The sequence below is a fragment of the Gracilinanus agilis genome, chromosome 5 (genome assembly GCF_016433145.1).
Source record: "Gracilinanus agilis isolate LMUSP501 chromosome 5, AgileGrace, whole genome shotgun sequence".
In the NCBI taxonomy this organism is placed as follows: domain Eukaryota; kingdom Metazoa; phylum Chordata; class Mammalia; order Didelphimorphia; family Didelphidae; genus Gracilinanus; species Gracilinanus agilis.
This window is the reverse complement of record NC_058134.1, coordinates 20,006,851-20,030,055: the sequence shown is the minus strand read 5'-3', so window position 1 is coordinate 20,030,055 and position 23,205 is coordinate 20,006,851. Positions and strand designations below refer to the sequence as shown.

At 49.3% G+C, this 23,205-nt stretch overlaps 2 protein-coding genes across 7 annotated transcripts in view; both read right to left on the bottom strand.

The window, feature by feature from the left end:
• Positions 1–858: 858 nt before the first annotated feature.
• Positions 859–4,806, bottom strand: PRR15 (proline rich 15). 2 transcript variants are annotated; one of them, XM_044678382.1, is made up of 2 exons: positions 4,580–4,806; positions 859–1,861 (listed from the first exon to the last, which is right to left on the bottom strand). In XM_044678382.1, exon 2 carries the CDS (start codon positions 1,820–1,822, stop codon positions 1,448–1,450), a length of 375 nt encoding a protein of 124 aa, XP_044534317.1. In that variant the 5' UTR covers positions 1,823–1,861; positions 4,580–4,806; the 3' UTR covers positions 859–1,447. The 2 variants fall into 2 exon arrangements, with proteins under 2 accessions (XP_044534317.1, XP_044534318.1); XM_044678383.1 differs by lacking the exon at positions 4,580–4,806 and adding an exon at positions 1,972–2,525.
• Positions 4,807–21,345: 16,539 nt separating this feature from the next.
• The window catches only part of CHN2 (chimerin 2), a 152,039-nt gene continuing 150,179 nt past the window's right edge, over positions 21,346–23,205 (bottom strand). For all 5 annotated transcript variants that reach the window (XM_044678791.1, XM_044678797.1, XM_044678792.1 and 2 more), the window contains one exon: positions 21,346–21,779. In XM_044678791.1, coding sequence (XP_044534726.1) covers positions 21,608–21,779 — 172 coding nt within the window. In that variant the 3' untranslated portion in view covers positions 21,346–21,607. The remainder of the gene's footprint in view (positions 21,780–23,205) is intronic.

The following is a 23,205-nucleotide window of genomic DNA, read 5'->3' as shown; positions in this document are numbered from 1 at the left end:
ATGACCAGATACCTGACGATCTGTGTGTTTGGCTACTTCCCCAGCCTCCATTTAATTTAAAAAAATATACATATATAAAAAAATACATCTAACTAGAGCTGGGCACCCAGGCTCCCCCTTTCCAGCCAAATTCAGAGATTTCATGCAGCTCTTGGCTTATAAATAACTGAAAAGCTGGAAGCCTCGCAGCCGAGGTTAGTATTTCATCTGAGTTTCTCCCTCTTTCTAAACTCAGTGGCCCAGACAAAGAAATGCTCCCTGGCCTCTGCCTGTGACAATCACTCTCTTGTAACTCCCTGAAAGCAGGTGGGATTCACTTTCTCTTTCTTGAAGTACAAGAGCAGAGCAAAGAGAGACATTCACCTTACAAAGCTTCACCTGTGGCTTCTGGAGCTAAAGAAAAGCATGCTGGGGCACACAGAAGCCATTTGAAGCAAAGGGGCAGAAAAAAAGATTCTCTTTTGCCAAAACGTAAAAGGTCCCGTCCACCTGCTGGAGTCAATCTCTCCCTGTTTCATTGTCAGTCACCCAAAGGTCGCCTGCCTATGGAGGGTGAAAAGACTGGATTACTAGCAATGGGAAACCCAATCCTCCAGGAAAATGCAGCCGAATAAAAGGGGAGTCTGGGGATAAAGGCTTCGTTCCCCCTTCCCATCCCCCTCCCCACTCCAGAATTTGGTTTGCAAATCATGCCAAGTTTACAGCTTTGGACCCTGCGGTCTCCGGAAAGTGTTCTCCTGCTTAGGGCCTTAGAGCTGTAATCCGGGTGGCCAATGATTAACTCTCAGTTCCCAGGACTCGGCTGTTCTACATTGGATGGGTGTCATGATAGGACAAAAGAAAGAAACAGGAGTCACCTTAAAATGTGCCACTGCAGTCACTTTTAATGGGCCCCCCTAAAAGAGTTATTCCAGTTTGGGACTGCATGATGGAAAGAAGTCCGGACTGCCCAGACCACAGATTAGGGGGGCTGGGGGGGGCAGGAAGGGCCCTTGGAGCTCGGCTCGTCCGCCCCCTTACTTCACAGAAGAGGGAAAGCCCGCAGGGTCTCGACTTGCCCAAGGTCACACAGAGGCTGATGCCGGCATTTCTGGCGCTTTCCACTTCTGGGCAGCAAAGGTCCTCAGCGTGTTGGCCCCACGGTGGGCTGCTACTGACACTTTTAAAGCGCTTTTCCCATTCAGGAGATCCTGTCCAGGCACTTTCTTTTCAGAGAGAAGCCCTGAATCACACTAAAAGCTCCGCTACGGCTGAGCAGAGTTGGAGAACTCCCTCCTCTCCCTCTCAAAATCGAAAGCGGGGCTGGAGGAGGGACGCTGGGAGTCAGGAAAACCATCCGCTTGAATGCCCTCCGGCAGCAGCTGGAAAATCCGGGGACCCCCGCCACAGCCCCGGGGCCCAATCCGGAGGTGGCCAGCCTCAGGGGCAGAGCCGCACTTCGCTGGGGCTACCGCTTGGAGTCGTGAGGGGCGCACTGGCAGTCCGGCTCGTCCGGGGGCTTGAGGAGCAGCGTGGCTCGCACCTTCCTCTTTTCCTTGAACCTGCCAGAACGGGAGATCTTCAGGTTGCGGCGGCTGCCGCTCGCTTTCTCCCCTGCCGAGCCCTCGAGCTTGGGGGGCTCGCTGGGGTCCCGGCCGGGAGGAGAGGGCTCCCTAGGCCCCGGCTGTGGCGCCACTGAGGCTGCAGGCTGCGGTCCTCCACTTCCCGGGGCCCCGCCGCTGTCCTTGCCCTTCTTCTTGCTACCGAAGGTTAACGATTTCCACCAGGGGTCCGAGCTGCCACTGCCGGGGCCAGGGCTGCTGGGGCCGCCGCTGTCTGCCATCACCGCGGCCCCCTCCCAGCTGAAGCCGGGGGCGCTGCCCTGCGGAGGGAGAGTAAACCAGGCTCCGTGACTCTTCCTTCCTGCCCCCGCCCCTTCGCACGGGGTGCCGGCCAAACCCCAAGTTCATCCTCCTCCCCCCGCCCCCGTACCTGGCAGCGGGATCAGCTGGGCGCCCCCTCTCCCCCCATGCCCGGGCCGGCTGCGCTGTCCCGAGCTCGCAGAATGGAGGCTGCCTCCCAAGAGATGGGCCCCAGAAGGGCGGCCCGAACCTCTGGGTCCTGAAGGGGAGCGCGGTGGGGTCCGGGCTCCTGGCTCTGGGATTAACTAGGTCCCTGGGAGTTCCAGGCCGTGGGGGTTGGGGTGGGGGCGGGGTAGAAACCAGCCAGGTCTGTCCACTCAGTACGGACAGACTTTGCGCTCGCCCTGGGAGAGGAAGGCTCCGGCCCTGGAGGCCTTTCCATGGAGGAACAGGTGTTTAACCAAGCTTGGCCCAGGCCTCCCCGGTGTGGTGGAGGATGAAAAAGTGGAGGGGGCGGGGCAGGCCTCCGACATTGCTGCCTTGAGTTTTGCAGCCCGTAGAGGATTCCCGAGGAACAGGTGAGGGCACCAGGCTCTCGTCTTTAAGCAATTAGAAACTCTTCCGCCCAATCTACAAAGGCTTTGGTACACAAACCTCTGGGCTCCGGGAAGAGCCCCCACCCCTGCCCTCCGGCTATTAAGAACGTGCCCCATTCTCTCTCCATGGGTACCGCGGAGCTTCAGAGTGTAGCTGAGCCACCAGATTATAGTCCCGGGGCGTCCCTGGGGAGTTCTTGTGGGTCAGGGCAGTCACTTCCCTCCGTCCCCACAGGGGAGACAGTGTGGGGCAATGGGTAAGAGTCCCTAGATGTGGCATCTGTTTGAATGGAAGCTCTAGTTTAAGATCAAAAGAGCTTAGTGTGGAAGGACCCTTAGAGGTCACCTAACCCAAGCGGCTCAGGCCGAGTGAGCGCCTTGTCCAAATTTACACGGGTAGCAAGCCCGGTGGGGCAGATGAGCCCGGAGCTCCTCCACCTTCTGGGCAGAGGCCTCTTCCCCGGATCTCTACTTGGTCAGCATGAGACTGTAAAAAGGGGGGGGGGTGGACTGGATCAGGGGTCAATCTGGGGCTCAGGAACTTGGTTAAAAATATTCTGATAATTCTTTCCCCACATATATTCCATTCACTTAAAAACGTTCTGAGAAAGGGTCCACAGACTTCACAGGACAGCCAACGAGGGGCATCCCAGCTCCACAATTTTGTTAGGCTCTGTGTGTGTATGAAAAATGCATCACTTCCTAGCTGTGTGACCCTGGGCAAGTCACAAGACAACCCCAACTGCCCAGCTCTTCCGGCTCTTCTGCCTCAGAACCAATACTCTGTACTGCCTCTAAGATAGAGGTAAGGGTTTTAAAAAATGCCACTTTAGACTTGTGAATACCTGAACGAACGCTAGAAAAAGAAGAGGAGGGAAATGAATGGAAAACAAAGGATCCGATTCAACTGAAGAGCCTCCCACCTAGAACTAGGCTTCCCTCAACTGAATTTTGGTCTTGAGGGACAGAACTGCCTCCTTTGGGAATGAAAACGGTGGGGGTGGGGGGTGGGGGGGGGAGGGAAGAATCCTCCTTCATCCTGTCTCTATGACTGCAGGTAAGTCACTTCCCCTCTGAATCTGCTTTTCCATGGTGAATGCTCTACCTGGCTCTCAGGGGTCCTCGAGAGAAGGACTCACAATCCGGAGGGTTTTACATGGATGACCCCAAGGAGGGCAGTGACCAATTTTTAAAATTCCTTTCTCACAGCCTGCTGCTTAGAGCTGTAAGGGACCTCAGAGGTCATCCCGTCCAGACTGGCCCAAGGCTATAGAGGCACTAAGCATAAGAGGTAGGATTCGAACCCTGATCTTCAGATACCAGAACCAAGCGCTCTTTCTACAGTTTACTCAATATCAGAAGCTTCCAGGCCAGAGAGTCTGCCACTTTCTAGCTAGGACACCGGGCAGAGTCAGAACGATTCGGGATCCACGAGAGGATCAAAGCCGTGGGCTCCCTGGGTGGCCTCCCGTGGTGGGCTGTGTAAGGCTGCTGGGAGAGTTTGGGGGATTGTAGCGGGTTCCAGAATCGGAGCGGTTGTAAACGAGGAGGCCGGCTCTTCGTTTGTCTGGGTTTCTGGTTGCCTCTGGCTAGCCAGATGAGGAGAATCTCAGTCTTTGCCGGAGCCCCGCACATTCCTCTCCAGCACCTGTTACGCTATCAGTAGGGGGGGGGGGGCGCACCGGCAGCTAAAACTGCAAAAAGTCACACCGAGTTCCCTCCCACTTCAAAGTCAAGCCACGGCCGGAGGCCACAGGCCAGGTTCTCCCCTCTTCCGTTCTCTGCACACTGGCGGAACCCGGCGGCTCTGAACACACCTATCTTGCCGGCACGCAAAGCGGGGCCAGCCCAGCGAGCAAAAGTCTTCAGATCGCCGTGGGGCTGCTGCAAAAGGCGATGAAGGTGACTGTTCGCACCCGGGCAGCCGGAGCCTGGCCCTGGGCGGGTGTCGCCAGAGACTGGACAGTCTGCCCGCCCAGACAACGAGGGGAACCCTGAGCTGGGCTTCCCTCCCTGGGGAGCTTGGCCACGGGCAGCGTTGGGGCCAGCACCCAGGTGGGTCCTGTGGGCAGATTACTGGAGGAGGCCCACGTCCTCCTCGGCTTCCCTTCCCTCCCCCCCCCCCCCCTCCGGGTGCCTTACCTGCTCTGACTTCCTCCAGCGGAGAGCGAAGGGAAAAGGAAGGGGCGCTCAGCTGGGCAGCCGAGGAGGGAGAGTGGCTGCCCCGCGTTAATTCCACTAGGGCCGGAGGAGCCTAGGGGGCAGTACCCTCTCGCCGGCAAGTGTCCTGGCGCCAGGGGATGCTCTGGGGAAGGCGAAGGGTTCCGGGAGCCGGTCTCCTCCCAGTAGGTGCCACCCCCACCGGCTCCCCCGCCCCGGGCGGGAGATGGGTGGGTGGGGCAGACGAGGGACCGCTCTCTGGCTGGGCTCAGTGGCTGCTGCTCAGCCTCCGAGGGCGCCACCTCCCTTCGGGGTCCCAAGGCGGCTCCTGGGTGACCTTGGGCCCTGGGAGCTGGGCGCGCGCGCGCGGCTAGCCCAACCAGGAGGAGGAGGCGGGGTGCTCTTGGCCTTGAGGGCAGGGCGGAGTGCCCCGCTCCCTCCGCTTCTGCCGGTGCCCGCCCGCCGCTTCCTTGCCCCGGCCAGGAGTGCCTGAGGGCCTGGCTGTGGGGTGGCCGCAGGGGCGGCTGCGGACCCGCTGGGGGGTTCCGAGCTCCAGGGAAAGGTGAGAACTTGGCGCTGCCACCCTCCGGCTGCCCCCATTGGGCCAAGCTACCGACGACGTGGCGCCAGCCCAGGGGGTTTGATTGGAGCTACGGGCGCCGCGGGGCCGGGAAGAGGCGGGCTAGCTGACTGGGCACCTGGGCGGGAGGGAGTGAGGGGGCTGACGGGTACACCTGGGCTGGAATGAGGGGCTGATGGTCGCACGGCGTGTGTGTGTGTGTGTGTGTGTGTGTGTGTGTGTGTGTGTGTGTGTGTGTGTGTGTGTGTGTGTGTGTGTGTGTGTGTGATGCTGAGACTTATCAGCTGTGTGACCCTGGACAAGTCTTGAACCTTAATGTGTTTATTTTAAAGTGCCTGTTACAAACACCTCCCCCAAATTGCCAGGCTCCAATCTGATGATGTCTGTCCAAGGAACCCTTTGCAGCCCTAAAAGAGACAGAGAATATCAGCTCTTAATTGGGGGTGGGGGTGGGGGTGGTGGAGAGGCTGTAGAAGAAAAATTCCCCCGCCAGGCTCTACCAAATAAAGTTGTAGAGCTTCCAGAGGCACTGTGGGTATGTGACTTGGCCAGGGTCACCCAGTATGTGTCAGAGGCAATCCTTGAACCGGGATCTTCCTCCCTGTCTATCCACAAAGCCCAGATTCATGGTCTTTACTTCCTTTAGGTAACATAGCATGTCCGCCATTGTTATTTGGCCAATGAAGGACACTCACCGTTGCTATCGGGCTTCTGCTCTCAGTGGCTGCCAGCTCTCCAGAACCCCTTGGTTCTCTCAGCTTGGAAAGTCCTAAATAAACAGTGTTCTCTGGGCCAAAGGATTTTAGGCTTCTTTATTCATCTGCAATGCTATCCAGGGTTAAAGGCAATACATTTAGCAACTGGGGAATTAGGCTGTGGAACTGCCTTTCCCCCAAACAGGTGGAAGGGAGAGAATGCCTCTTGGGAGGCTTAACCACCAGGGGCAGGGAGGGATGCAGAGGAAGGTCTCAGAGGCTCAGAGATGCTGGAGGCAGCAGCAAGCCAAAAGCCTCCTTCATCTTCTTTGCTTTTTGCCCCTACTTCCCAGCTGGGTTTTTCTCTCCATCCTCCAAGGAGGCCCACATATGGTTCCTGCATATGCTGGGCTGGTCTTTTAAGGAGGCTTGTGGCCCAGCCATGGGACCCTTTGGGTCCAAACTTATCAGAACCCCTATTGCCTGTGGGGAATGATGTGTCTAGTTGTCAGGGGACTGAGGAGGGGGAGGGGACGAGCTTTGCATATCCTTAAACTTTAAAGGCTCACTCTTAGGGGACAGCTGGGTGGCTCAGTGGATAGAGAACCAGGCCTATAGATAGGAGGTCCTGGGATCAAATTTGGCCTTAAACACTTCCTAGCTGTGTGACCCTGGGCAAGTCACAACTCCCATTGCCTAGCCCTTACTACTCTTTTGCCTTGGAACCAATACACAGTACTGTATTGACTTTGCTCTCTTCTGTTCTAGTCTAGCCTGCTCCCTGTGAGACCTTGGCCAAGTCTCTTTGGGCCACAGTTTCCTCATTCATAAAATGAGATGGTAAATCTAGAGGGCTTTTGAGGTCTTTTCCAGGACTAAATGTGCTTCTATGCACACCTCTAGAGTGTTTAGCTTTAGGAACCCTTTGGGGGGGGGAGGGGGAGGGATTTGATAGGCTGGAAAATCTGGAGAAGAATGCCCAGAATGGTGAAAAGACTTGAGATCAAAGGGCATATAGAAATGGGCTGAAGGAGGGGACAGCTGGGTAGCTCAATGGATTGAGAACCAGGAGAGATGGGAGGTCTTGGGTTCAAGTTTGTCCTCAGACACTCCCCAGCTGTGTGACCCTGGGCAAGTCACTTAGCCCCCATTGCCTAGCCTTACCACTCTTTTGCCTTGGAGCCAATACACAGTGTTGACTCCAGGATGGAAGGTGAGGGTTTAAAAAAAAAATAAATGGGCTGAAGGAGTGGGGCTGTTTAACCTGGAAAAGAGAAGATTTGGACAGGGCCAGGAGGGCATGGAGTCTATCTTCAAGCATACAAAGGGTGATTATAGTGGTGAGGAATTAGATACATTTTTCTTGACCTTAAAGAGTAGAACTAAAGAGGACAATTTAGACTTGACCTTGTCTAGACTAGACTTGTCTTTAAAGTGAGAGCTGTCCCAAGGGGTAGTGCTTTGCTTCTGGAGGCTGTGGGGTCCCCTCCTCACAGGTGGTCTTCACTTTCCCAGGATACAGTAGTGGGCATCCCTCTCCGGGTACCCAAAGGACCAAATGGTGTCTGAGTCCCCCTTCCAACTTGAAGATACTGGCCTTCTGGGATGCTGACTTGGATTAAGAAAACTGAAGCTGTCTATGGGAACTTGGGTCTTCAGCTATGGTAAATGCTTGCAGTATTTCCTCACAGCAAACCAATGCAGCAGATCTGAGATAGTTTAGGTTAGTCAACAGCAAGCATTTATGAAGTGCTTACTATGTGCCAGGCACTGTGCTAAGCCCTGGGACATCTGGTTTTTGTTAAAGCTCACCCACTGGGATGTTCTTTAATAAAATGAAATATCGAAGGCTCTGATGAACCTTCGATTCTAATTCATATGTAAACTAAGATGAAAGTCATTTCTCCTTCCAATTTTATTCAACAACTCTCAATAGATATTTCATATGAAAAAAAAATGTTGAAAATAAGCCAGAGGGTCAGTAGAGTCCTTTTGTCCCAGAGTCCACCATCATGGGCTTTCTGAAGTGGTTTCCAGCTTCTTGAAAGGTGGGGGGAGTCCATCTAGAAATGTCCTCTGAAGCCTTCTGACTGGGCACAAAACCCTGTTTATGTTCATTTGCATGGAGTTTTGAAGTCAGTCACAGGGTCATTTTGTGTGGTCATTCTCTAGAATGGGGAGGAAGAGCTGTCCAAAGTCAGAAGTGGAGGGGGGAGCAATCACACTCTAAAAGGACCCCCGTAATCAAAGAGTAAAAGAGTCAACTCAGGTGGGATGTAATTGGAACAAGGAGCCATCTTCTCCAACTTGAGCTGTTCCATGACCTCCAGTAGGGAATGCTCTGTCTCCAACGATTTAACCAAGAACTTGCAAGACTTAAGAGATCAAGGAGCTTGCTGGTGGCAGGTACTGCTCTCCTCTAGTAAGATCTGGAGTGGAAAATAGCATTGGTTCTGACACTGTCTGGGCCACCCAACTGCCACCACAGGAAACCTAATGCACAAATGAGAAAAGGAACTCATTTAACTCCAACACAAGTCGAGAGAAACCTTTGTTCTCAGTGAATCACAAATTGGGCTCAGTTCCCACAACTTTCAAGGCTGACTTGAGCTCCTCTTTATTGGTGTTTACTCTCTGCATTTTTGGCAGGGGAATTTTCTGCATCCATTAGGAGATCTTATTATTATTAAATGTTATTATAGTTGTTTATTAAATGCATAAATCCAAAGCTTTACCAAGAGAGGATGCCCCTTATGAAATTACTGTCCTAAAGGTGAAAGTCACTAAAAAATATGCCTGTGTTTATGAAAGGATGAGAGGTAAAGATGGATGAGGTGACTGACCTTATGGGATAAGTGGAAAGAGCTTGATCTTTGGAGTCAAGGACTTGGGTTCAAATCCAACATGTGATCCTTATTACCTATTTGGCTGTGGGCAAGTCATTTAAACTTGGTTGACTATAAAATGAAAGGGTGGAGGTGCTAGACCAGATGATCCCTCCATTTCCTTCCAGAATTAAATTAGTATTGCTCAGTTTCTACTCCTGACCTGTTCTAGAGATGTGGGCCAATCACTAAACCTCTCAGAGTTTGAGGCGATTTCTAATACTAGAAAGGGCAGAGAAGGAACCCACCTGAATAGGGAGAGGGAGTTTTCTTCCTACCAGAAGTTCTCCATACTAGTATAGTCAGAGGTTCTGTTCTAGATTCTTGTTGCATCATACTGAGTCTGTTGCATTGATCTTCTAATTTATCTCCCTGCTTCAAGGGAGCCCTCACTCTAATCCATCCTCTTCTCAGCTGCCATTGTGATTCTCCTGACTCAAAGGTCTGACCATGTCAGACACTCCTCAGTAAACTCCTGTGCTCTCTGTTACCTCTAGGATCAAATATATAATCTGCTCTGGCATAGAAAGCTCTTCATTACCCAGCCTCTTCAGACTATTCCCTTCTTACACTTTCCTTTCTTCCATATGCTGTATGATCCAGTGGCACTGTTCTTCTCATTGTTCTTCCCACAAAATACACCATCTCCCAACTGTGTGTCTTTTTAGTGGCTGTCACCCAGACCTTGAATGTTTTCTCCTCTTTATTCCTCCTGGTTTCTCTGACTTTCTTCAAGACTCTGCTCAAATTCCATGTCCTGCAGTAAACCTTCCCTGTACTGCCAGCATCTCTTCACTCTTCCTAAGCCTCTTGTCAACACGTGTCCATGGACACTGTCGATATCTTGGTTGTGCATAATTGTGTGCATGCTGTCTCCCATAGAAGATTGTGAAATCCTTGAGGGCAGAGACTTACTTCTTTTAGTACCTGATATATAGGAAGCATTTAGTAAATTCTTGCTCACTTTAGTCAGCAAGTCCCCTGCAGACTATATTGACTATATAATGAGATCTTAGACCACTTCAGCCTTCTAAGGATAAGAATGGCAGGTGACCGGAATCTGGCCATTATTATTTCACCCACCTCATTATTATTGTGGTTGAGTTGGCTTGATCATCTTTCCAGTGATTGTCTACTTTCAGAAAGTGGAGAAAGAGGATCATTAAAGACATGTATGATTGGAAAGGTAGGGAGTGAAGAGATGGAATCCCAGATGGGAAACCAGTTCTCCTGAAAGATCAAAAAGATCTAGGCTTTACCAGAAAGGAGGAACGCTACCCTGCTAGATCTGTACCTGATCAAGAAATCCTTTACAATCTGCCCCCCTAAATGGTCATGGAGCCCCTTTTTGCAGCCCCACTCCTGTCCCCCCCCCCAATGAGGGAGAACCTATTTCCTCCCAAGGCATCTATAGGAGAACATGGATAGATGTTGACAAAACATTGTGGATGGCTTATAGTCTGTGCTCTCGTGGATGACCACATAGAACCACCAAGGTCTTGAATATGTTCTGTTTCTGGGGATGCACCATCTGATCACCTGATGGAAATCTGTTCTGAGAAGACCCATCCTAGGGAGCAGAGATAAGGAAACTTATCAAAGACATGAGGTGCACCTGAGACAGAGCTAGCTCCCTAGCCAGTACATACTCCATCTGGAGCTCATTGTTTGCAAAGAATAGCTTGTTTGGAAAGGGAACCCGTGACCCACTATTGTCCTTTAACAGAGAAGAGTCGGTTCTGCTCTGTTCTCCAGGTGTCCAAGGCCCGGGCTTTTTCTTTGTGGTTGGTACCACACGACATGGGAGAAAATACAGAGAGGAGATGTCTACCTTCTGAGAGAGGCAGCTGGAGCAAACCGGTTTCATCACCTTGGAGAGGGCTACGGTCCTCTCTGCTTGGGGAAGGGGGAACAACTTCACATGGTGTCCTCATTTGGGAAAGAGCAATCATCATAATCTGCCCTCGTATGGACTTTTGAGGTTTATAAACCCAACCATTTACCTTGCTGGAGGTAGACAGGACCTGCATTATTCATCATATTTTATAGGTTACGTGACTTGCCCACATACAGTTAAGTTTCTGAGGCTGGATTTGAACTCAGATCTTCATGACTCTTAAGTCCATCATTCTATCTCCTGAGACTGACTATATCCCCTTAAAAGGGATGGTTGCATCTTCTAATAGCATCACAGTAAGTGCATAATACATGCTCGCTGAATTGAGATGGATTTGAATGCAACTCCAGGAGTGTGTGCAACGCCTGCATCTGGGAAGGAACCCTGGTATGCAGCATTTTCTTCAAAAACTTTTACATCCTGGGGCAGCTGGGTAGCTCAGTGGAGTGAGAGTCAGGCCTAGAGACAGGAGGTCCTGGGTTCAAACCTGGCCTCAGCTACTTCCCAGCTGTGTGACCCTGGGCAAGTCACTTGACCCCCATTGCCCACCCTTACCAATCTTCCACCTATGAGACAATACACCAAAGTACAAGGGTTTATTAAAAAAAAAAGAATTAAAAAAAAAAACTTTTACATCCTACTCACTTTACAAAATCAACTGATGTAGCAGCCCCATCTGACAGTGTATGTACCGTTATGCACCTGTAGCCTCCCACTTCCCTACCGAGAGGGGGGAAATGTATTTCATTATCTGTTCTCTTAGTGTAGGAGCTCTTCACCATTTTGGGTCTTGGGCTCTCCTGGCAGTTGGCTGAAACTCTTGGGCCTCCTTCTCAAAACTAGGTTTTTATTAGTTGAAAGAAATGTAAAATTTCTGTGAAAAGAGTGAAAATAAAGAGGCCTTCCCCCTCCCCCCATCTAAGCTCATGAATCCCCTGAAATCTATCCGTAGATGTCAAGGTAAGAACCTCCTCTTTGACCAAGATCGAGCACTCGAATTAAGCAGAGTTTATTTGTTTTTTGGAATTCTTTCCTGTTGTGGCATTGGAGTCAGCCTGGAAATAGTGAGGCATAGAGGCTGGAATGTGCTGGGCATGGAGTCTCAGGAGGACCTGAGTCTGCTGTCTAGATGGGTGATGCTGGCTGAATCACTTCAGCCTTTTCGAGGCTCAGTTGCCACATGTGGAAAATGGGCATAATAGTAGCACTTAGCTACCTGGATTGTCATCAATGTCAATTGAGAAGGTGGATGTAAAATGTTTTGTAAAAATTTTCGAATGCTGTAGAAATATCAATGATTAGCACCATCTTTAGGAGAGGTGGCTTGTGGCTAGGGGGCCCACTTTAACAGCAGAAAGACTTTGGTTCAAGTCCTGCCTCAGTGAGATCCCTTAACTTCTCAGTCCTTCAGGCGACTGTCTAGGTAGAGAAGTGGCTGATCTGTAAGGAGGAAGGAATTCCCCACACCCCAAATCCTCAGTCCGGCTGGACCACCATGTACCACTTAGTATTCTGATATTTACCTAGTGCTAACGACTTGGCTCTATTAATTCACAGGACTCTTCCCATGGGTCTCCTTCAGGATGATCTTGGGCGTTTGGAACCAAAGTTGGATTCTAGTCATTCAAGTTAGAGTGTAAGCGCCCTGAGGCCAAGGACTATTTTTTACTTTCTTTGTCCCCCAGAAGAGCTCCAGACATATGGTAGGAGCTAAATAAATAATCCCCCAATGGGCAGACCAAAGGAGGGGATGGATTCTTTCAGAACAGGAAGGGATCTTAAAGACCATTTAGTCCAACCCCTTCATTTTAAATTAAACCCTCACCTTCCGTCTTGGAGTCAATACTGTGTATTGGCTCCTAGGTGGAACAGTGGTAAGGGTAGGCAATGGGGGTCAAGTGACTTGCCCAGGGTCACACAGCTAGGAAGTGTCTGAGGCCGGATTTGAAACTAGGACTTCCAGTCTCTAGGTCTGGCTCTCAATCCACTGAGCTACCCAGCTGCCCTCCCCCACCAACTCCTTCATTTTACAGATGGGGAACCAAGTCCCAGAGAGGCTGAGTGATTTGTTCAGAGTCCCACAGGGAGTGCCTGGATTTGTACTGAGGTCCACCAAATTCAGGAAGCCCTCTTCCCCCTGTACCATGGGCTTCTGGGTTTAATTAAACTTGAAAGCACCCCCTCTACCCCCCAACTGCTCCCAAAGGTTTAATAGGTTTAAGAAAACAAAACCTTAGAAGAGAAGGTTAGGCTGTGGCCTGAGCACAGACTAAGGAAGTGAGGAACCTCAGAAAACCACAATTCATGCTTCGGTAAGTCTCAGAATCTTGATCCACGCGATGTGTGTGGCTGAATCAGACCAGTCCAAGAAGGAAAAGGATGAGGTCATCTTTGTTTATGCCCTCGTGGCCAGACGGCCATTGTTCCTCTTTACTTCATGATTTATCAGCCCAGCCAGCCTGCTTTGGTATTGGACGAGATAACGACTGAGGCACTGATGGGAGGCAAAGGACGAGCCCCCCCAGACGAGGAGGGATTCCAGCGCTTCCATGAAAGGCTCAGCTTCACTCTTGGTCACCCCAGAGAAGGAAGGCTTCAGGGACAGAATAAATACCTGCAACTATTCTACACCGGCCAGTTCCTTTTCCAGCCCTTCATTATCCACTTCTCCTCTAAGTGCTGGACCTGCACTGGTCAAGGAAGATCCAAAGTCAACTATTGCCTTAGAGCAGGGGTTCCCAAACTTTTTGGCCTCCTGCCCCCTTTCCAGAAAAAAAATATGACTTAGCCCCCTGGAAATGAATTTAAAAAATTTTAATAGCAATTAATAGGAAAGATAAATGCCCCTGTGGCCATCACTGCTTCCCTGGATCGCTGAAGCACCCACCAGGGGGCAGTGGCGCCCACTTTGGGAATCACTGCCTTAGACATTCACTACTGTAAGAGGGAAATTTAGGGTATTTTATAGATATGTGTTTAAAGTGTGGCCCCCAGGAATCAACAATTCAAGTTGATTCCATAATTAAGTCAGACCTAAGTCAGCATCTGGTTAAGGCACTTTATTTACAACTAGGAGGTAAATGTATAGGAATAAAGAGAAAGGGAGAGGCTAGTCCAGGCCTGCGAATGCCTGGACTAGAGAGAAGGTTAAAAGGCTAAATAAATGAGGCTGCAAGCCTCAAGGCCTAGTAACCAGATAGGCTAGTGCCTGCTTAAGGCAGAGTTTGGAAGCGGCCCAGGTAGGCCAAGGAAGTCAGCCTAACTTACCCACGTGACAATACAGAGTGGAAGCTGTCTGTGGTCTCAGGAGATCCGTCAGCACCAAGTTTAGAGTAGGAACTGCCTCCACAGGAAGTAACCAACATACTTAAAGAGATCATGTCCTTCGTCACTTCCTGTGGGTCCACCTCTAATTCAAGTGGACAAATGGCAGCCTCTACACTGATTTGGACTGCCCAAAGGGCCGTCCCTTGTTCTTGATTTGCTACTTATTGTCACATGTGGGTAACTCGTCTCCCTCCCCACTAAGGAAGGTGAGGGTGACATCATTTCTATGCCTAGGTTAAGTACGAGTCTAACTAGGAATGGGCTAGAGCTAATTCTATTTACACACTACTTGTGTGACCTCAAGCACACCACTGAAAGTTTCTTCTCCAAGGGAAATGAAAGAGGGAAAGAATTTGGAAGACCTTAAGTTGCTCTGTGTGTGTGTGTGTGTGTGTGTGTGTGTGTGTGTGTGTGTGTGTGTTACTGCTACTACCATTAGTACTACTACCACTCCCACTAGTACTACTACTACCCCTACTAGTACTAATACTACTATAATACTACCACTACTTCTACTATAACTACCACTACTATTATGACTACTACCTCTCCCATTACTACTACCACTATTACTACTACCACTACTACTACTGCTACTACTACTGCCACCATGACTACTACTAGTACTACTACTATTACTACCACCACCACTACTATTATTACTATTAAATAAAATTATCTGTAATGACTGAAACTTTCCAATTTGGGGATCCCCAACCCCCTCAAAGGCTTACTTTAACACTGGCCAAGCTCAGAGTCTAAGGTAGGACACAAGTCAGGGGTCTTGGCATCATCATTACTGGCTTTGGGGTTGGTCCTTGGCTCACTGTGTACCCCAGTCCTAGGCACTGGGCTCTTGTTGTCTTGCTCTTGCCCCATCCCCTGCTCTTTCCCTTAGTTTTCCTGGAGCTGGGCTCTGCCTTGTTCCCCATAGGCCTCTCAAGGCCTGGATCACAGGATGAGAGACAAAGAACCTGAGACAGAGACTTGGAGTTCGTGAATCCAGCCTCCTGATTTTACAGATGAGGAAACTGAGGGTCACCCAGGCATTAGGGAGCAGAGCTGGAGAGTGAAATCAGATCTTTGGGCTCTGAACCCAAGATTCTTTCCATGGTGGCCACTTCCTGTTGTGGGATCTCCTCCACTCCTGGGACTTTGCTGCTGAGCTGACCATGGGCATCTCACCCTCAATGATACCTTGTAATGGTGGGTCTTAAACCAACCTGAACAAGAGTTATTATCATCTCCCACAGATAAATGTTCATCCATCCTTTTCTTAAAAAACTTGGGGTTGGGGACCTAACCCGTGCCAAGGGATCCCACCCCACTTGGGGGGGGGGTTGAATTGTTAGGCAACCTGTCCTAACATCAAGATTAAAGTGGTCTCTGAAAATTCTTCTAGCTGCTGAAGTCTGAAACCTGAAGACTTTGGGGAGGGGACGGAATCCTCAACCCGGAAAAGGCTGAGGATTGATGAGCTTGGGAAACCCTTCCCGATACCTCCAGTGTGGGAAAATGACCTTTCCAAAGGCAAGGTGGCTGTGGAAGAGCTGGTTTTGCTTTTTGGCTGTTGTCATGGCTGCCTTCTCTGGAGGAGAAGAAGGCCTCCCTGATGATCTGGACACTGCCATATTGGGCTTTCTTGTTTACTCGGAGGCCTCTGGGAGCAAACACAGGCATTGTACTGTCATCAAAAACTTCAAAATGAAAAAGGGCTTTATAAATGCTAAAGAGAAAACCCGAGATGCTAGGCAAAGGCACTCCCAAGAACACGGTGACCCACCTAGAGCAGAGAGGATTATTGGATGAGTCATACCTGGGCAAACATGAGAGGTGGTGCTGATAGGAGGCTTCCCCACTTCCAGACCTTTGCTCATGAGCTTCCCTCTTTCACGAAGCTCCCTATTCCCCATTTCTGCCTGGTGAAGTTCTGCTCATACTAAGCCTGACTTCAGGCAACAAGCACCTACTGAGTGCCAGGCACAGCTCTAAACAGTGAGAATAAAGAGGAAGGCAAAGCCAGACCCTGCCCTTAGGGAGCTCACATTCTGGGTCATAGATAATCTTCCTTGATCGATCACATCTGGTCCACCAGGGCTGGGGTGTTGGCTTCTTGTCAACATCCCCCGCCATCTTGGACCTTTCTTTGGTACTTTTCTGATGGAATTTACTGCATTTTAGTGAAATGTGTGCTTTCCCTTACTCTGTTAGACTGTAAGCTCTCTGAGAGCAGGGACTAATACTTTTCCTTTTCACCTTTTCCTCTTGGTCTGACTATCCTCATTTAGGAATCACCACTGGTGATGCCTACTCCTTGAGGACTTTTCTGGTTATGTCTGTTAGTTTGGAGGCTATTTTCCCCCCAAATAGAGGACTTTGCAAGTATTTTCTTATTTCTCTGAGTCTTGAGGCTTGGCCCTGATCCCCTCACTGGCTGAAATGACTTTGTGTATTACTTATTACAGATCTCTCATTGACTTCTCTCTAGGTGTGTTGTACAGCCCCAGTAGACGGGAAGTTCCCTGAAGGCAAGGATTGCTTCTTTTTCTCTCTTGGTAGTCACTGGCATTTATAAATGCTTGTTGAATGGATCATTTATTTTGCACTTCCAAAAGCATTTAAAACAAATATATCACCCAGTAGGACCGCCACAAGGATAGGAATTGCACTTGTGGTTTTACTGGCACAGGATGCTACAAGGGGATGAAACTCATCCTGCCAGTGTAGGCTGGCACCTTCTATGCAATCTAAAGTCTCAGAGTTACCTGGAGCACAGAAGGGTATATACTTAAAAATAAAAATACAGCTAAGGATGTCAGGGGCAGGACTGGAACTCAGGGCTTTCAAACTGTGAAAGTCACTCCTTATCTATGAAGCAATACTGCCTCTTGATAATTATTTACTAAATATAGTTATTAAATCATTTACTAATTAAATAAATAGTTATTTTAAATATCCTGGGGATGGGGAGAGGAAACAAAGATTGTATTTATGTTGATGAATAAAATGCACTGATGATGTATATAGCCAAAACGCCATCACCTACGAAATATGAGCTATATGTTGGATTACAGAGGGAAGAGAAATACATTATATATGGGATGGGAAAAAACAAACACAAGAAAACCTTTTTTTTTTTTCTTAATTCTTCTCTCTTTAGTTGCCTTCTTTTTGTTTGATCCAGCTAACCATTCCAGACCTCAGGCTTCTAAGTTGAAGTTGTGGCAACCAAAGGCATTTTATTTTGTAAACAGCTTTTAACGCTCTTGCTTTTATCTTGGCTCTGCCCCCTACACTCTGTGTAACTCTATGCAAGTCACTTCTCATCTTAGACCTGTTTCTTCCTCGGTAAGGAGAGGGGGGAGCTAGTGCTCTCTGGTGGGGTCCGGTCTAGTTCTGAATCCTAAAATTCTACACTCACTGGCATTTGATCATCTTGTCGCTAGAAGTTCATTATTGTCCTATTTGAACTAAGAGGCTTGCTGGCTGTGATCAGGAAATCTGAGCTCTAACTGTTGACCATCTTGCATTGGCTCGGAGAATGAGAGCATGGTTCCTGCAGTGTTGGGATGGGGTGTGGCTGCCCAGTGGTAGCTACCAGACAGGGGAATTAGAGGTGGGATTCATGCATGGTCAAGCAAAATGATCAAAGGACCTCATTTAGGATGGCTTCTCCAGCTCTTCGGAATTTCCTGGGAAAGGGAAACACCACCAACTAAGGCTCCCTCTGAAGTTAGGAAGAGAACTCGAGAGGGAGTCTCGGGCAAAGGGGGAAGATCAGCACTAGACTGGTGTGTTTGTGCTGGACTCTGCCTTTGAGGAATGGAAGTTGGATGAAGAGGCAAGAAGCCAGTTAGATAGCAACTCAGAGCATGTTGGAGGAGTCCTCTGAAGCCAATCCCTACCTGATCCCGATTTCCTGTACCAGCACCCAGGTGAGTTCAGTTATTCAGCCTTGGTTTGAAGACCTTTAGAGGAGGAAACCACTATTGCCCTTGAGACCCATTCCTCGTTCAGATAGATCCAGTTGTCAGGACAATTCTCCTGACATCCAGCCTTGAGCTACCTCTTTGTAGAACCCACGAATCGTGCCCACTTCTGTCCTCTGAGGCCAAGAAGAAATGCATCCAGGACCCCAGAAGTGGTGTGACTAGATCCAAGCATAGTGGGAGTCTCGCTTCCCTCCCTCCAGGCACCATGCTTGTCCTCACAGAGCCCCTGATCCTTGGGAGACGAACCGATGCTCTTCTGCCAACTTGTAGTCATGAGGTCAATGCTGGGACCCCGAGGATATTTGGCTCAGAGCTTTGATCCTGCAGCCCACAGTCTTTTCTGATTCAGTTAGTGCATTGGCGACCCCTCTCAGAGCTGGGTCACCGAGCACCTAGAGCTTCCAAATCACAGGTAAAAATGCCCAAGAGTGCAACTCCCACACTGGAAATACCCAGTCTAGGTTTGTACGGCCGAAAAGGCACCTTGGACAGATAGGTTCATCTCATGATAATGCAGTCGAAGAAAGCTGGCTCCTCCTCTGCAACTACCCAGTAATATCTGCCTCGGTCCAAGGTCATTCAGTTAGCAGCTGGGATTGTCAAGAACATGGCTGAGAACCTGAGGGTAACTGGAGGGGAAAAAAGGCTTTTGAGTGAGTGGATTTCACTTTACTCCTTCTAACAGCTACCTTTCAATCCAAGGGATCTTGCTGTTGCTGGTACAAGACATTCCATCTCCCACCTCTGTGCCTTTGTACACGCTGTGCACCCCACTCCCCATGCTCTCTCTTCTTGCTTCTACCTTAGAATCCTTAACCACCTCCAAAGCCTAGCTCAGGTGCCATATTCTATCTGAAGTCTTTCCTTAGATCCCCTCCCCCCCAATTAGTGCCTTTTGTTCCCTGAAATTATTTTTATTTTACTTTTTACTATATTTTTATTTACTTGTCTGTGAACATGCAGTAGCACCCCAGTGGAATGTTTCCTCCTTCAGGTCAAAGACTGTTTTGTTTTTATTTTCATAGCACCGTGTCTTACATATAATAGATGCTTAGAGGACCTGAGTTCAAATTTGGCCTCAGATACACACTAGTTGTGACCCTGGGTGACACTTAACTATTCCTTGTGTCTCTTTCCTCATCTATAAAATGGGGATAATAATAGCACCCTCTTCCTAGAGCCATTATGAGGATCAAATGAGATATTTGTAAAGCACTCTGAAAATCTCAAAGCGTTATATAAATGCTAGTTTTTCTGGAATTATCCCATAAAGTTCAAGGAGGTGGATATTGTGGGAAGGGAAAGGAGGGGACCTTGTCAGTCTGGACTTAAAAACATAGCAACCTGAAGCCCACATATGGATAACAGAACTCCAGTTGTCTTCATTCCACCATCAGCAAGACCACGTGTAAGTCGGTTCTACTTCTACACCAATTCCTCTCTCTTCCACCTACATGATGCCATTTGGTGACTTCTTGTCTTCCCTAAGGCCCTCCTTTCGGGAGTGGAGAAGGAGAGGGTTGGGAGCTCCTTTGGAAGCAAGAACTGTTTTTTTTGCTTTCCTTTGAACCCCCCATGGTTGGCATTCTGCCTGCCACTAATAAATGTCAGCCATCTAAGCAGGAAAAGGGTGATCTGTTCCATCGGCAGGGCTCAAACCCCTCTAGGGTTGCAGAATCTCTAGACCAATGGATGAAGGCAGAGTTTTAGACCCAAATTTCAAACAAGGAGAACCCCATGGCCATGTGTGAATGACTGTTTTTTTACCCTCGCCCAACCCGCCATCTTTCAGAACCCAAAACGTTGGGCTGATGGTTTCCTTGGTGCCGCGTTTGTGTTTTTCACTCATCACCATGACAGGCACGAGATCTCTCAATACATTTAATGTGTCTTCCTTCCATTTACACTCTCATAAATTACAAAGCAGGTTCACTTCACAAAATAAAACCATTTCCAGATAATTTTTTTTTATGACAGTATCAACACTTACACACGCTACAACAAAGCTGGACAGTCATGGGGAAGTCCAAGAATGGACGCGCCAATGAGGTCTCCATTGGACCCTCCACCCCTGAACAGCCGCCCACACCCATACACACACGTACACACACACTGTGCAATCACGCTGCCCAGGCCCAGAGCCCTTGTGACTCCTCCTTCTTGGAGAGGACTCAAGAATGCACTTTTCATCCTCTTCTTCCTTCTCCTCTCTCCTCTCTCTCTGCTTCGCTTTGCACACAATGGAATATGAAGAGTCAATTTTGCTTTTCTAGAACATTCTGAGAACAGTGAGTGGTTAAATCACATGATTCAGACAATTAGAGGAAAAGATTAAAAAATAAACTAAACCAGCAACAATCTGAACGGGCAGTGGTTTGGGGATATTTGAAAGATTTCGTCTGGGTAGGGATTTAGGTGCAAAAAGGCATATTCAGAAAACAGAAGATCGACTTAAAGAAAACAGAACCAGTCACAGGATGAGATGACATCATTGACTGCGGATCAGCTTCTGGGAAGAATAACAAATACTGGGGGAGAACTCAACTTACCGACTCCCTCTGAGGAAAAGAAAATGACCTATTGGCTTCCTTGTAGGAAAACCCAGAGGGAGCCCCCTTGTAGGTAAAGACGGGTGCTTGTTGTGTCTCCGTCTCGCCAAGCCCGATCCAGTGCCGGGTATACCGTAGACACGCCATCAATAAATGCCACGGGATTGGAGCGGAGAAGGATGTCTTTTCTCTGCAGGTTAACCTTCATATGTACACTGATGTGACAGAGGGCTTTTGCCCTTTGCCTTGAACAAATTAATTTTCAAATCTCTCCCGAGAAGGAAGAAGCCAAGCCTTCTTCCCTTGTGCCTCTGGCCAGGATACAAGCAGCATCCACCAGGGTCCCCACTCTGTGCCTTCTGCGTGACCCACACTGGAGGGTCCAAGGGGGGAATGGAGGAGCCTTTGGAAATTGACAATGGCTTTAGGGGAGGAGGATGAAATTGTCATGCGGATGCTCTGTGACGGGATGCCTGAAACCGGGGCGGGTGGGACATTTGGGATTGCCTTGGGAAGCTCTGGCTATGCTGGAGGGATGCCAAAAGAATACTGTAGGAAGGCCCCCATTTTCACGGGATCCCTGTGAGAACTCGGGGTGCCGGAGGGTGATAATAAATGCACTGCATGGAGTTCTCTTTTGCTAAAATAAAATACCATTCTTGCCATTCATGAACATAAAAAATAAATTTTATAATGGAGGTTCTGTCCAACATACGACTTCGAGAATTGTCTTTAGGTGGGAAATGCCCTGAGGAGCTCCCCCTGAGGAAGCCCCCCCACCCCCAACCATGTCCCCAAACCCTGCTGATGCAAAGGTCTGCCTTCATGTAACAAGTTAGAGAAACATTTATCCAGTGCTCTTTCTCTAAACAAATATTCCCAGGTGGTCAGGCCAGAGACCCAAGGCAAAGGGTTTCTTTCCTCCCCCTCATTCTTTCTAGGAGAGACACGAGCATTCCATGGTGGGCCAGGAACTCCTTTTCTTTGTTGAAAAAATAAAGCCAGGCAAAATAAGAAATGTTTTCATTCTTTTCACCTTATCAGCTCAGGCTGGGCCCAGGCCACACAGCCCACTTCCCCCCGGCTTAGAACAAAACATCTTCGTTCTCTATTAAAATCTGGACGATGAGCTTCTGGTAGCGCATGTCGTTGAGGGTGGCCAGGGTGCTCTCCTCCGGGGGCCTCATCAAGGTGGGGCCAAACACGATGCCCAGGTTCTCCGCATTCATGAAGTTCTCCTTCTCATTCAGCGTGACCCTGAAACACACAGGCACCAGCCATGACATTCCTATAGAGAGAGAATAAGGGCCCGGAAACCAGGAGGACCTGAGTTCAAGTCCAGCCTCTGACTGAGGTAGGATCCTGGGCAAGCTGGAACTCCTCAGTGCTCTCAGCTTCAGCACCTTATTGTGAGATAATCTGTTCAATTCTGTAAGCATTTAATGAGTGCTTACTGTATATCTGCCACTAGCCCAGGGGCTGGGGACAAAAAATGAAAAGCAGTCCCTTCTCTCAAGGAGCTCGTATTCACTGACCTCCTTCCTTTGACTGTCTTGGTTTTTTGTTTTTTTTTTAACTCTGTCAGAATCAATATTGTGTATCAGTTCAAAGGCAAAAGAGCAGTAAGGTCTGGCCAAGAGGGGTGAAGTGACTTGTCCAGGGTCACACAGCTGGAAACTTTCAACTATCTTAGGACAGATAAACAGAAAAAGCATAAAACAAATCTGACCTCAGACACTTCCTAGCTGTGTGACTCTGGGCAAGTCACTTCACTCCCATTGTCTAGCCCTCACTGCTCTTCTGCCACAGAACCAATACATAGTATGATTCTAAGGCAGAAGATAAGAGTTGTTAACAACAAAAAAAGGATGAAGTCCATTGTACAGTTGGGTAAATCAAGGAATAAGAAACCCAAGTGACATCTTTGGCCACAGAGTGAGTCAGGTGGGCAAAGAGGACTTTAAACCTCTAAATTTATGGTTTATCCAAAAAGATGGTACCCAAAGGCATCTGCTTGATCTCTCCCTCCTGAGCCCTTTCCTGATCCCCCCCAATGACTCGTGCTGGTTGTTCCCCACCTCGCCCACACCAGGGCACTCTGACTTCCAGGGCAGTCTACACTGCTTTCTCTCTGGAATACACCTTTGGAAGCAGCCTGACTCTGCCCGGGAGAACATGATGCCATTTAAACATAGCCCAGTTTTGTTTTGTTTGAAATCAGTGGGCGTCTCACACTAGAGAAGCTAAAAATAGAGAATGATCCTCCCCTGCCCCCTGGCCTCCGGCGTCTGCTCCAGGGTTGGCACGTTCTGGATTGGCTTTCCTGCACCTGTGCCCAGGACCCATCCTCCTGGGGGCTCAGCTCAATCCGGGGAGCTGGTTCACCGTGAGGGTTTATCAAGCTAAAGAAATCCGAGAAACTGGGGAAAGGGGCTCCTTCTGAATCCAGAGAAGGGAGAGGGAGGGGAGCCCAGGATCTGGGGAGACGGAAGGGCCCCCGGGAGCCCCTCAGAGTCTGTCTTACTCCTTTCACACGGGCGTAAAGGGGCGAAGCCAGGACTGGAGCTGAGACCCCCTTCCTGCTCCTTCCGCCACTCCACGCCATCTTTTAGGCTCTGGATCATCGTTTATTCTGGTGCTGACACCGAAGCCAGTTCGTGTACTCTGACAATACTCAGTCCTG